Source organism: Megalobrama amblycephala, linkage group LG7 (assembly GCF_018812025.1).
Source record: "Megalobrama amblycephala isolate DHTTF-2021 linkage group LG7, ASM1881202v1, whole genome shotgun sequence".
In the NCBI taxonomy this organism is placed as follows: Eukaryota; Metazoa; Chordata; class Actinopteri; order Cypriniformes; family Xenocyprididae; genus Megalobrama; species Megalobrama amblycephala.
The window spans coordinates 24,792,290-24,808,243 of NC_063050.1; the positions used below are offsets into that span (position 1 = coordinate 24,792,290).

At 35.8% G+C, this 15,954-nt stretch overlaps 1 protein-coding gene across 1 annotated transcript in view; it reads left to right on the plus strand.

Annotated features, from left to right (window-relative positions):
• Window positions 1–15,954, plus strand: part of galntl6 (polypeptide N-acetylgalactosaminyltransferase like 6) — a 261,879-nt gene that overhangs the window by 45,368 nt on the left and 200,557 nt on the right. Inside the window, exon 3 of the mRNA XM_048196695.1 lies at window positions 15,018–15,126. Within this exon, the coding sequence (XP_048052652.1) occupies window positions 15,018–15,126 (109 nt within the window). The remainder of the gene's footprint in view (window positions 1–15,017; window positions 15,127–15,954) is intronic.

A 15,954-nucleotide genomic window follows, 5' to 3' on the forward strand; every position in this document is an offset into this window, starting at 1 on the left:
TGTACGCTTATATAGAAAAAACACGTCAAATAATTTAAGTAAAACTAAATCACTTACTCATCAGAAACTGTATCTTCAGCTGGATCAAGTCGCTCTTCAAAATACAGACGTTCATCGTCAGAGTCGTGTTCTTCTTCCGAGGAAATGTGAACTCTTCCTCACTGTCCAGGACCACTGAAGAGCCTGCTCACCTGAGTAGCGTGCCATCTTCCAAACGCGCAGGAAAGCGAATGAATCTGATGAAACTTGATGCTTTTTAAGACGCTGTTAGGGGCGTTTACAGTTTGCATAGATCGCCTCAGCACATTATCTTATGAATAGAGCGCTCTGCGCGTGGGCGGGCACACATTAAAGATAATTAGGTAAGACAGGAGAAACAGTACCTCTCTTTACTTTTATACTGATTACATAAAGGGAGAATATTTTTTTTAGAATTTATTTGTTTCATTTAAAAGTAGACACTTAAAGCTTTGCAAAGACATATCTCTCATGTCCATGTAGCATGTATAAGCCGTCTATTTTAGTTACTTTTAGTGACGTTTTAGAATGATGTTTGCAGAGACGGAGATGGCAGGACAGCACACCCTGTATATTTTATTTATTTTTAAAAAGCACAAAGTTTTATTTTGATTGTGAGTGTACACAAAAAAAAGAAGACATTCTATAGTTTCAATTGATATATTACTTACGTCTCTATGATAAAAAATGACGGAGTATTTTAAGTCTGTTTTGCTGCAATGTGAAAAAAAAACTGCAAAACGCGCCGGCGCGTTTTTAGACCTCAGAGTGTTAAAGCTTTTATTGGACTAACAAGGAAGTTTTCAGCTCTAAAACTTACAGGATATTCTTAAAGTATGATGACCTCTAATATGTCAAAAAGTCAAGGAAAATTTGATTTCTCAGTTCATCACCCCTTTAACAATCTGAGGTCTGAGGTATCGCCGGCGATACCACCGTGTTTTTTTCTTACCAATGTGAAAGAGACTCAAAATACTCTGTCAATGTTGCACATACAATTAAGAGTTATATACCATTTTAATCTGTTGAATATCTTCTTTTATTTGTGTACACTCAGAGTAAAAACAAAATGTGCTTTTTGTAAAATAAAGAAAACTAACATGATGTGTGATCTGTCATCTCCCTCTGAACGAAGTCCAATCTGATAATTCTCAGAAAATGAACTCTAACTTAGTGAATACTAATGACACAAAAATGAGACTTATGTCTAAAAAACGTTGAAATGTCAGGTTTTAAATCGTGTAAGTCAAATCTAAAACAAATATTCTCTGTTTATGTAATCTGTATGAAAAAAGAGCCATATCAGAAGTCCGTGATTCAGCTCATTATCCGCTAATGCGGCCACGCCCACCGAGCCAGCGCTATTCTGACGCAAATTCAGTCAATACATGCATACATCGTCTCAATCGTGTATTTATTGTCTTGAAAAGTGTTTTGCATAGCCATAGTCAGCGATCTCTGGCCTCTGTTAGTTCAGTTCCTGGAGAGTCACATGACCTGTTCTTCTTTAGATAAATTTGTGGACTAAAGGTGTACAGAGTGCCCTCCTGCTGCAAGTATGAATTGAAAACACAGCATAATTTTTACATCATTCTGAAGCAAAAACTCTAGTCTACAAGTCTCCCCTAGTCTACCCAGAAGTCTTGTGAACACAGATTTAATATATATTTTTTGACCTTATTTCAGTGACTTAAGTTTTTTGTTTTTTCAATAACCATGCATAAACGTTATTCCTTCAAAAATACAAACATGTACATACATGTTCCTCACATATTATGGCAGCCTAGTTTGTGCTGAATACAGTGTAATGACACTTTTCCATTAATATGTTTATGAACAACTGAAAAAAGCACAAATGTCAGGGCATGTCAAAACTTCTCCAGGGCCCCGAAAATCCTCAGACCCCAGAGGGTTAATTCATGCTTAACTAATGCACAGATAATCATAAGTTAATGTATGACTCATGAAGAACTTAACCATTAATTAATGATTACTGCATCAGCAACTAATAAAAAGTCTATATGATTAATAGATTAAGTAATATATAAATTGTTATTAATTAAATGTGTCATAATGTATTAATACCTTAATAACATATTGTATTAACTAAAAGTGTAAATGAATGCGTTAATTACCACAATTGGTCAAAGCCATGTATTTAAACTTCCAGTTGTCTGCTTTAATTAATTACTGACTAATGATTTGTAAATGTATCATTATTGAGGCACATGACTATAAGCTAATTGTCATATGTCATTTATGGGTTTTGAAAGTTGCACATGCAGTGAATTTGATGTCAGAGAATGTTTTTGAAGGATGGGTAAGTTGGGCTGCACACAAATATCAGCAGAATCTGAACTACTGACTGATGTTACGGCTGTGTTTAAACTGTGTGTGGCGGAGCCAGGTACTAAATTCTATACTTTTATCTTATTCTTAGTACAGATTGTGTTCTGTGGTTTCATAAATTCATAAAATCCTCCTTGTTTCCAGTTCTTCAATATAGGTATTACTGCATCTAATCTCCCCCCTTATAGAGGGTTAGAACAGTATTTGAAAGTAATGTGAAAGCTCTTCAAAGATACAGAATAACAAAGAAATGTGTGAGAGAGAAAGAGCCACAGAGGAGAGGAAAAGATATTTAAGAGTTTCTAATTTCATGAAGATGATCCTGGGTAAATGAGTCCTGCCCAAATGAATAGAGTCATAAAAAGAAATAAAGTTTAAAAGCCCTGGAATTAATCAAGTTACAGACACGCTGTGACCATCAGGAATGTTTCATAAATTGAATAATGTGAGCTAGGTGTGTGTGTGTGTGTGTGATAATCACAGTGGCTGCCTCTATGCTCTCCTGTAATTTCAGCAGATGTTTAATCTCTCTCCAGAGGAGGTGGATGTTGCTCATGCTGAACAGTATCAGATCTGGACTCCCTCTCCCTACAGGGCACTGGAGGTTAATGTAAATATCAAACCCAGCAGCATGTGAATTTTGGAGCATCACTGTATTTCACAGCACTGTTTCTCCTACACATAGAAGCCCTGAATATCCATTAGACCAATTCTTCAGTTTTTGCACTCTAATTTTTGCATTTTAAAAAAGTACCGTTCAAAAGCTTAGGGTCAGTATGATTTTTATTAATGTTTTTGAAAGAAATCTCTTATGCTCACTCAGGCTTCAATTATTTGATCAAAAGTACAGTAAAACAGTGATATTGTGTAATACTACTACAATTTAAAATAACTGTTTTCTATTTTACTATGTTTTACAATGTCATTTATTCCTCTGATGGCAAAGCTTGTGCTCAAAAACATTTCTCATTATTAAGGATGTGGAAAACAGAATTTGTGCTACTTAATGTTTTTGTGGAAACCATGAAACATTTTTTTCAGGATTCTTTGATGAATAACAAGTTCAAAAGCTTTCATTTTTTAAATGGAAATCTTTTGTGAAATTATAAATGCATTTATACTGTCACTTGTTACTTTTTGATCATTTTGCTAAATAAATTATTATTTTTTTTCTAATTGTACCTACCCAAAACTTTAGAATGGTATTGTATACTTATTATATTATTAAATGGAAGCTGTTATCTGTACAGTTGGATGAATTATTATCTGTCTGAAATGGCTGTTTGAAAGATGTTCAATTCAGTATAATTTATTTTTGAATAGAGTTTTCACAATAAATATTCTGCTCCAGACCTCAGTATGAAAACCATTCATTTTGGCTACGAAAAGGTTGTTTATTGTGTTATTATTTTGAGAATTTCACCCTAATGGCTTTGTGTGTGTGTGTGTCATGCTTGTTGACTCTGGCATATTATATATATAATCAAATAAATTAAGCCTTGATAAGCATAAGAGACTTCTTTTAAAAACATTAAAAATCTTACTGATCCCAAAATTATGAACGGCAGTGTAAGAATTGTACTTGATTTCTTTATATATTCCCTGTCATGAGTCTGATATTTTGCCCAAGAGATTTTTCTTAACACACACTGTATAAGAACACTTATACATAATTACTGAAGCTCTGGCTCTTACAGACCAACATCATTCAGCCTGTTCATGACCTATTTATGACTAAAAACAGAACCGATGTAAAATTCGCCAGACATTTCCATTATTGCCGTCATCTTTGTGTGCATCATTGTCATGGGGCTTATTTATTTCACAGGTGCACGAGATGTGCTCTCTGATCTTCTGCACCAGACACAGGTCAAATGATGTGGTTGATCAGAACACAATGGTTCCTGCTCCGTTGGATGTGTCTTTTACCTGAAATCGTTTGAACTCATCACGGGTCGAACGTTCGCAGACGGCACTGTGTTCCATTTGTGATGTGAAGCAATGCTCTGATGTGCAGATGTTCTCATTAGCTGCACCTACAGGAGATGATCCTGCATTCTCAGATAATGATGTATCCTGCAGTGGACATCCAATGTTATTAGGTCGATAGTTCTTCTTTTGTTACTATTGTTCTCATCCCTTAGAAACATCCTTGGAGGTCTGAAATCCCAATGCATAATAGAACATGTTACTTTGACACTTTTGATGAGACTTGGACTCATGTCTTCTTGACTGTATGCGATGTTTATATACGCGCCCTTCTGACACCAATACATATACGCATTTGCTCGCAAATGTCGGCCAGCTTGATCAAATAGCTCTTGACAGCTACACAGAAGGCTAATTTAAACCGTCCTTGTCCTCATCAGCAGTGCCTGTTTATGGATCCTCACTTAGTTCAGTCTCACCTCTGCTGACGCCTACTGTAGGCCATTCAGAGAAGGATTCTATTTAACAAACAAAGCGCAGCTAGCACCAGCAATCACAATACCAGCAGAGGAGCCGCGGCTGACAGACAGGACTTAGGACATTGAAAACCAGCTCTGAGGAGGAAGCTGTGAAAAAGAACTCCGGCAATAGGGATTTTGGACAGCACTGCTAAACGACATAATTAGATAGTGGGGCTGGCAGTGTATAAAACATCTGCTTGCTTATCTATAGAAAAAAAAAAAAAGAGAGAAAGGGTGATGAGAAAAGGGAGGGGAAAAACAGCAGAGAATTGCAGGGAGAACAAGCTTGCCAAATGTGGGGTGGAAATAAAGACCTTCTTTACCTCGCACACCTCAATAGAGAGTGCATATTCACTATACAGATGCTTTCCTTTTATACTTCATTGTTTATACCAAATTCCATTCTGTTTCTCCTCAAGTCTCTTTCAGATGCTTTGGCTTTAATAACCAGACTTCCAGTCTGTTTGGAGGCTTCTCCTTCTTCACTGTATCAAACTTCTCATTTGGTAATGTAGAGGTCATACAAAAATCAATATTCTGTCATAATTTACTCACCCTCATTTTGTTCCAAACCCGTATGACTGTTTGAACACAGAACCAACCCACATGGAAAAAACCTATATAAACATATATGTTTCAATATAGGTTTTACATGTATGTGACATATATAAAATTGGCCGTTTTCCTATATTATATGTACATATATGTACATATATGCACACATATATGTACACATATATGCACACATAATATAGGAAAACGGCCAATTTTATATATGTCACATATATTAAAAACCTATATCAAACCTATATTGAAACATATATGTTTATATAGGTTTTTTCCATGTGGGACCAATTTCACGTGTTCGTGTAGCGGTGTGTTTTCTGCGTTGTGTCGTAATCAAAGACAGACTGCGAAAAATCTTGCCATCAGGTCCTCACTTTATTCTGTATAACACAAATGGCAATATATGAGGACTTGTGCAGCATACAAACAGCATGCGGCAGCAACGCACAACGCTGAGAAAGAGAGATATTAAAAGTAACTTAAGTAAAGAAAAATAATCAACGAAACATCTGAATGTACATCACAGAGGGGTTTTGGATTACAATCATACAAATATATCATGTGAATTCAGCTGTTACATGAAACATGGCCTTAATTGAATCACCGCAAAAACTTTGTGCGACCTACCGCTGTGATGTCTCATGCAGACTGGGAAGCAGCAAAGTGCGTCAACACCCCAAGTCAGCATGGCGGCAGGAAACCCCAAATATGGTCATGGCAAGTGGAATCACAAAATAATTGTCTAAATACATAACTGCTACATTCGCACATACATAAGTTCTTGCATAATTTTTTTCGTTAATTCTTAGTTTTTGCCTTGATAATAGAAAATATGAGCTAGGCATCATGTATGACAGTCAAAAATGAGATATGAGCTACAAAATGACCAGATCCTGCCATTAGCTATATAGAAGACATATCTTGTATGTATAGGGCATATATATGGATATGAAGAAGCAATACAGGAGACCTATATTTCCTGTATATGCACATATATGCACCTCAATTTTGCCTATATGTGGCATATATACACATATATGCAGTATATATACGCATATATGCAGCATATATATAGCATATATGCAGTATATATGCGCATATATGCAGCATATATATAGCATATATGCAGTATATATGCGCATATATGCAGCATATATATTATCATATATGTGCATATATGCAGCATATATGTACATATACACTGCATATAGGTTTCATATATGCGCATATATCCACATATAGGTTCTTTCCATGTGGGAAAGAGTATATTTTGAGGAATGCCTCTGTGTTCAGTTTTTTCATATAATGAAAGTCAGCAGGGTCCAATGTTGTTTGGATCCCAATGTTCTTCAGAATATCTGTAGAATTCCCAGGGGATGTAAAACCATTGTCAATGTAATTGTCCAATTCGCTTAAGTTATGCATATTGCATCAGAAAAAGCTCTGCTGTTTATGTTCCACAGAAGAAAAGAATCCATACTGGTTTGAAATGGCATGAGAGTGATTTTCATTACTGAGTGAACTGTACTTTAAGAGGTGTTCAGGAAGGACATGTTCTTATGTTCAGTCTCTACTTTTTGTTAAAATGTTGGGATATATCTATACGTGTCAGGCAAATGTCTTTTGGTTGTTGTAACTTCTTGTTGTTTTCTCATTTCTCAGCATCTCACATCTTGAGAGCTATATAGCCACTGGTTTATTAGCATTTACATTAAAGTACTACTGTATTACTGAAGTAATTTTTATCACCAAAACATATGAACATATGAGCAATGGGTATGTCTGTGATTGGTTACACTCACATTTTGTTTTTTTTTAACTGATTTTATATTGTAATCTGATCTATATGAGCAATGGGTATGTCTGTGATTGGTTACACTCACATTTTTTTTTTTTTTTACTGATTTTATATTGTAATCTGATCTATATATAGTAAACTATAGCGATGTAGACCTAAATACTTTTCATGATTAGTCATGCAGCTCTTATTGAATATTCAATTAATTGTGTGGCCCTACACAGATTACTGTAGGCTAATATTTTAATAAAAATAACTAAAAACGGAAATTTAATTCACAATTGTGAACAAAATCAGTTTCAAAAAGCTGTGTTCTGTGTTATTTCTTCCCTGTCTCTTGGGTTTGATTTGTTTTTGTACTGGGGGAACAGTGACACTCCTCCTACATGGTTCTGTTTTGGAGCTGCAACATGAATTAGATATTGAAGGCAGTGATGCTTTTGAAGGCGGCATCCACCACCGCGCTTTGTTGACCACTTTTAATTAGGCAGCACATTGTGCCGTGAGCCACCCCACTTCAGTCTGGGCCGAGTCAGTAATTGCTAAATTTACTGTAATCAATGTGAGGAAAGCAGAGCTTGATGGCCTGCCAGAAAACTCCTGTGTGGCAAAATGGGGAAAAAAGAGACATTCAGCAGACTTGCATTCTGAGTACTTTTACTGTAATCTGAATTACTTTCACTGATGCCTTCCACACGTCTTTGTCAAATGTTATAAAGCAGCTCATTTGTTAAGAGAATAAATAGCATCCAGAATAGAAAGAAGAAGAGAAAGAAAGAAAGAAAGAAAGAAAGAAAGAAAGAAAGAAAGAAAGAAAGAAAGAAAGAAAGAAAGAAAGAAAGGGATTATATGATCTATATATTTAGCATGATTAATAGTTTTCAATATTGGCAAATTTTTATTTAACACATTTTATTAGAATCTACCATGTGACCCAAACAATCTCAGATTTTTAACTTTAACTGGATTCTTGAATGTGGGTGTATGAAGTCACTATATATTATATTTAAAATAGTCAATTTCTTCTTTAAAATGCTTTTGAAATATTCTTTGCATATTTTCAAAGCTATTCTGTGTCTGGAAAATTGCTGCTAACCTCAATGTTTTGGAACACAAGAAGAATAATGGAAACACTGGACTGCTGCACTGTTGTCTACGTCCAGTGACTTTTATTATGTTTTTAATATGTTCTTGAGGACAGACAGCTTCCTACAGTGGCAGATCTAGGCCATCATAAATGAAGAATGTAACTGAATACTGTCGTTTTGTAAGAGCGAGTTATATACAGGGCATGGAGAAATAAGTAGCACTAAAGCTTTTCTCAGGTTTTAGCCATATTCTTACAGTATGTTTACATCTGTCAATTGTTACTTTTCAAAAAACAACTTTAACCAATTGACCCTTCGTCAGGGGTTTGATTGACAGGCAATCTAACCAATTATAATGCCGAATCCGCTATTTTGTCCGACAAAGCAGTCGATTAACGTCAGTGGACTTGAACATGAAAAATGGTGTGTACTGACATCTTTCTGTGGTTGAAACAACATTCCTTATGATGTTCATTCATATTTATTTGATGCTATAAATGAACTAGTATGAAGAGATTTTCGGTTCATGTTGAACTGAGGCACTACAGTGATCTGTCACGACACATTAAAGAGCCACAAAATGGTATTTATTAGGGGTGTAACGATACGCTCAGGTCACGATAAAGTACGTATCTCGATACTGAGTTCACAATACGATACATATCACGATATTTTGAACAAAATGAAAATGAAATTCAAATAAGATTTATTTAAAAAAACATTAACAAATTTCAATAACTTTCCTTGTTGTAGATACAAGATCACATTTCAAGGTTTAATAAAAAAACCTTCTGTATTCAAATTAAAGGTGCCATTGAACGTTTTTTTACAAGATGTAATATAAGTCTAAGGTGTCCCCTAAATGTATCTGTGAAGTTTCAGCTCAAAATAGCCCATAGATTTTTTTTAATTATTTTTTTTAACTACCTATTTTGGGGCATAATTAGAAATGCGCCGATTCATGCTGCAGCCCCTTTAAATGCTCATGCTCTCCGCCCCCGGAGCTCGCGCTTGCCTTAAACAGTGCATAAACAAAGTTTACACAGCTAATATAACCCTCAAAATGGATCTTTACAAAGTGTTCGTCATGCATACTGCATGTATGCGTCGGATTATGTGAGTATTGTATTTATTTGGATGTTTACATTTGATTCTGAATGAGTTTGGGTTTTGCTCCATGGCTAAAGCTAACATTACACACTGTTGGAGAGATTTATAAAAAATGAAGTTGTGTTTATGAATTATACAGACTGCAAGTGTTTAAAAATGAAAATAGCGACGGCTCTTGTCTCCGTGAATACAGTAAGAAACGATGGTAACTTTAACCACATTTAACAGTACATGCTAACAAAACATTTAGAAAGACAATTTACAAATATCACTAAAAATATCATGTTATCATGGATCATGTCAGTTATTATTGCTCCATCTGCCATTTTTCGCTGTTGTCCTTGCTTGCTTACCTAGTCTGACGATTCAGCTGTGCACATCCAGACATTAATACTGGCTGCCCTTGTCTAATGGCTTGAACATGAGCTGGCATATGCAAATATTGGGGGCGTACACCCCGACTGTTACGTAACAGTCAGTGTTATGTTGAGATTCGCCTGTTCTTCGGAGGTCTTTTAAACAAATGAGATTTATATAAGAAGGAGGAAACAATGGAGTTTGAGACTCACTGTATGTCATTTCCATGTACTGAACTCTTATTATTTAACTATGCCAATATAAATTCAGTTTTTAATTCTAGGGCACCTTTAACAACAAAATACGTCTGTCTGTCAAAAAATTTTTAAATTTAACATGAACTTAGAATTAAGAATCCTAAGGGACCATTCACATATCGCATCTAAAAACGTGTGGAAGGCGTGGCCGCACCGCTTCTCCTTCTTTCCAAAGCGTTTGCTCTCCCGTGGCGTCGGTCGTTGCTATGCAACCATAAACCGCGCTCTCCAAGAGGAGTAAGTAAGTTTCAGCAAAGGATAAATTGATTTCTAGCCCTTGCATTACCTTTACTACTAGATATATTTATGGAGATAAGATATAAAAACCACCCTGTAAAGCTATGATCAGCTGTTCGGCTGAGATTTTAATGTTTTGTTTTGGAAAGGCCATAGCTGATTGGTTGGTTCTTGTCACATGGCCTGCGGTGCACTTGCGGCATTCTGAAAAGTTGAGAATTTTTCATCTCGATGCGCCTGGAAAACGCATCACATGCGCGTTGCGACCGCGTTGCTTCCATTATGAGCGCGCTTGCCGCGTGACTACATTTGAAATAACTGACTTGCACGCGGAAGACACAATATGTGAACGGCCCCACAGAACATCTTAAAGCAAAGCATCGCAAGCATCTTTTGCTTTTCTGTGAGCACAGCTGTTGCTGTGGCACTGCGGTGAAAGAAAGCCACGACTTTTCTCATGCGATCAAGCAAGAGACTGACACGAGAAACGTTTAAACCTGCTTGCAAGATTCGATGTGTGCGCGAAACACTTACTGAACTAGAGAGCTGATCGAGACACACCCTTAATATGTGTTGACAACCTGGCTTCTCTCACTGCCACCTCCATGTTGCAGAGTAGGTCACGTCGGCAGCTCAACCAATAAGATTAGACTGCCGTCATATCGTAAAAGTATCGCCATCATTTTACGATACATTGTAACATTTTTGCATCGCGAAATATCGTACTGCGATATATCGTTACACCCCTAGTTTTTATTGTTTAAATTTCTTTAAAATGACAACATTTGTAATTTGAGACTTTGTTCCATAACCTATAAGTTATATATATATATATATATATATATATATATATATATATATATATATATAGACTAAGTAATTTTATGTCAAATGACCATAAAATAAACATACACACACACACACACACACATACATGTGTGTGTGTGTGTGTGTGTGTGTGTGTGTGTGTGTGTATGTTTATTTTATGGTCATTTGACTTAAAATTACTTAGTCACCATTTAGTCATAGTATAGTTTAGTTAATTTTACTCTGATAAAAAAATACATCTAATTTGGAAATAACATCATTAGCTCAGGTAGGCCAATCTATGACACACTATTGACTATGATTGATTTTCTTGAATCACATTTTTTTCTGGATTTGTATTTTTCAAAAAAACATTGTTAGTGCATGTATAGCTAATATCATGCAGTATTGTTTTCCCCCTTTTTTGTCAACAATGAGCTTTAAAAAAAAATCATGTATATACACATTTTTCGCCACTTTTCGCCTAGCAGACTACAGCCTGAGAGTTTATGCTGCATTGATTTACCATTTACTGTGGACTCAGAGGAAGAACCTCAAGGGCTGAGGGTGTCATTTGGGACAAGGCCTACATGTAAATTACTCACAGCAAACTTAAATCAACCATTACATTAATAACCTCGGCAAGCTCCACCTGTGCTCCGCCACAAAGTCTTGCCATCAGAAGCCTCTGTGTTCCTCTGGGTGAGTGATATCCAACATTGCTGCCAGCAGTTCTCTTTTTGTGATTGTCAAGTCGATGTCACATTCTTCTAGTGAAATTCCCCTATGCCAAGCTCGAATGTGCTTGCGTTCTAATTTTTTTTCTCAGAAACTCTCCGAGGCCTTAATAAAGCAATGCTTTTGTTTTTTAAATTATTCACAAACACAGTGGAAAAAAGCCGCCCAAATCCTCAGAGCTGCTACTGGAATCCAAGCACCTGCCTCCCATAATCCACTCTGCTAAGTAGCACTCTAAATCATTTCCCTAAAAATCTCTGTGTCTTTTTCACTGGATTAATTTTCAGTGAATAGCCTCTGTCATTTCCAATTCGCTTACCTGAAACATTTCCATGGTGATGCTTGCGCATAGACAAAGCACTAAAACGCATGTAGACTTATTCTGCATGTATGTTTGAAGCATGGCATTCTGAATCCTCCTCTCAGAGCTTTCATCAAAACCATTCATGCTAGTGCATCCCCACTGCATTAGCACCCGCCGCCAGTGAAAAGAGCTGTTATCAGGGGGCCATTTGTGAGAATGGATAAATTGTAGATCAAATGGGGCCTCTTAGACCTTCTAGAGCTCCACTTTGTACATCCTGCAAACAGCTATTGCTCAAATAGTAGAGGCGACGGAACAACAGAGAAGCGCATAGCTGCACTTAAACAGGTCCACTGCACACCTCTTACCATTCCACATGATCATTTTGAGATGCTTTTTCATTCCCAAATTAGAAAAAATCCACCAGGCAAAAATGTGACATGCTGTTCTGGCATAATGGAATTGATGGTTGGCACCAGTTCTGCTCTCCCGGGTTTGAGAAATCCCAGATGGATGTCCAACCAGGACAGCAAATATGCATCGTGCATGTGCGATTACTAAAAAGATTATGGGTTGCACCCCGCACAATGCAGACACATGCATAAACATAAGTAAACCACGATTTTTCATGCAGATGATAAAATCTAAAGGAGAATTTTGCCTTTGGCTGAAATCTTTTGTATAATGTTTATGGATCAGATTGGAAAGCTCTCTGGTTATCTAAGTTGCTGGCTACAGTTATTTCAGCCGATTGAATGTGTGTTCAAACAAAAGCTATGACTGAAGTTTTAATCATTGCATTATTGGACAATTTAGGTGTGAAAGTTACCTTGGAGAGTTCTTGAATATGAAGTTAAATTAGGAGTTAAATTACCTCTCATAATGATATTGTTGTTGTTTTTCATTGAATCTTTTATGTATTTGAGATCTAATTTGATTTAACATGATCTTTTGAGATGCATTCTGTGTAGAAGTTTCCAAAAAAAAAAAAAAAAAAAAAAAAAATGAAATTTTATCTGAATATTATTAAACAAAATAAAGGTTCCAAAAGAGGATTTTTGAAGTGATGCTATAAAATAACCATTTTTGTTTCCACAAATAACCTTTTACTTAAGGGGGGACACTACAGGCAAAAACACTGTTTTTTCAGGCACCTGTCAATTTTGAGATTTTGCAGTTTTTAGCTTTCAAGTGTTTTTTTTTCAGACTGGTAGAAAGAAAACATCCAAATATTTTATAGCAAATATTTTTTAGCTATTTGCGTCTATAGATTTCAATTACAGTAAATATCTTTAAAGGCGTTTTCTCAAAATAAGTTTTTTCTCCTGCTCTGAGTCAGAAATCTCCACTTCAGCAGAACTTATATACACCAAACTTTACAGTTTTATTCCTATCTATATTCTGAAGGTTTTTACAAAAAATATTTTATTCCATTTTATTAAAGGTGCCCAAGAATGCTTTTTCACAGGATGTAATATAAGTCTAAGGTGTCCCCTGAATGTGTCTGTGAAGTTTCAGCTCAAAATACCCCATAGATTTTTTTTAATTCATTTTTTTAACTTCCTATTTTGGGGCATCATTAACTATGCACTGATTTTTTCAGCGCGCCGCCCCTTTAATTCGCGTGTTCCCTGCCACACGAGCTCTCAATTATATTACAGCACATTTACAAAGTTCACACAGCTAATATAACCCTCAAATGGATCTTTACAAGATGTTCGTCATGCATGCTGTATGCATGCTTCAAATTATGTGAGTAAAGTATTTATTTTGATGTTTATATTTGATTCTCTATGAGTTTGAGGCTGTGCTCCGTGGCTAACGGCTAATGCTACACTGTTGGAGAGATTTATAAAGAATGAAGTTGTGTTTATGAATTATACAGACTGCAAGTGTTTAAAAATGAAAATAGCGACGGCTCTCTTGTCTCCGTGAATTCAGTAAGAAACGATGGTAACTTTAACCTCATTTAACAGTACATTAGCAACATGTTAACGAAACATTTAGATAGACAATTTACAAATATCACTAAAAATATCATGCTATCATGGATCATGTCAGTTATTATTGCTCCATCTGCCATTTTCACTGTTGTTCTTGCTTACCTAGTCTGTTGATTCACCTGTGCAGATCCAGACGTTACTGGCTGCCCTTGTCTAATGCCTTTCATAATGTTGGGAACATGGGCTGGCATATGCAAATATTGGGGCGTACACCCCAACTGTTACGTAACAGTCGGTGTTATGTTGAGATCCGCGTGTTTTCCGGAAGTCTTTTAAACAAATGAGATTTACATAAGAAAGAGAAAGCAATGGAGTTTGAAACTCAGTGTATGTCTTTTCCATGTACTGAACTCTTGTTATTCAACTATGCCGAGGTAAATTCAAATTTTGAATCTAGGGCACTTTTAATAGTTTTTTTTTTCTGTTGATAGTATTTTCTGATTTATGGAGTGATAAGAAATATCCAAAATTCCCTTTATAAAAAGCTTTTAATTTAATATGTCCAAAAAATTTAATGAGAATTTTGAACCTGATGTCACCCAATATTCAGATTTTTGTTCTAGAAATGTATGCAAATTAGCACATATTTAATAAGATAACGCCTCCTTTGAATATTTAAACATAACATTTTAGAAAACTTGTAATACAAAAACTGTTTGCAATTTTTAATGTAATCAATCAGCTGGGGTAGTATGGTGATATCTATTAGTTTTTTTTGTTTTTTTTTTACCCTGTTTGTCTTAACAGTTCTTTAAAGAACCAGAGTGAAGAACATTTTTATAATCTAAAGAACCTTGTTAGAAACTTTTGTCCAATGGAAAGGCTCCTTAGATGGTAAAGGTTCTTCATGAAACCATCGATGCCAATAAAGAACCTTTTTTTTTTTTTTGTGTGTGTGTGTATCTTACTTCAAAATGTTTCTCTTTCTCCACAGGGCTTTCCACTAGGCTTAAATGATGGTCACATTTATACCTGGACAGACGGTTTGAGAAGAAGAGACTGGCATGACAGCGAGAGCATCAGGAAAGACGAACAACGTGTTGGTATGCATGCTAAATCCACTGAATATTTTAGATTAGACCTTTTCTTTGTTATAATTGATACTTGTTCCTGTCAAAGGATATGCAAACTTTACATTATCACAGCATAAAGGACATCAACCAGACTAAAGAGGGGTGATTTGATGATGATGACGTTTTCTTTATGGCTTTCATTTAGGGTAAGACATTATTTTAGAGTCCCTGCCAAGCTGTCTCGGTAAATCATCTGGTTGCCCCCGAGGCTAAAGAGACTTTATTGATCCATCTGAATTTACGGCTGGTTAATAATGTAAGGGTGTCTTTTTGCTGTGTTAAATTTTAGCTGCATTATGTCCTCGACAGTTAAGGATATAAATGGCTGTCAAGGTGCTTACTTTGGTGTTTATTTTATCTAGCGATTTTCGTCCGGTTTTCAAGGATGACCCAAGGTTCTTGATAGGATATGTTTTTAGCTAAGCACAATTTGATTTGCCTAATTCTTAGACTTATTTACAGTTTCAACTATAAATAAGTCAATACCTGACATGGATAGTCATTGTTGGTATTGTGCCAGCAGTAACACCAGACTCATTTGCATATGCGTCCATAAAATTCACATGATGTACCTTTTAATATAAATGTTATTGTGTTGCTTTAGCGCCTCACATACCCTCAAATGCCTATTAAGTGCCCGCATTTCCTTTTCGGTGAATGAATTTTCTCATTGCTGTGCTTTTACATTAGAAATGATTTTCAACTGCAGACAATTAAAAATACTCTTAAATCCCTAATTCTTAATGAAAGTGCTCAGGAAAGCAAATAATTGTGTCCTTGAGGTGAAAGTTCTTTGGC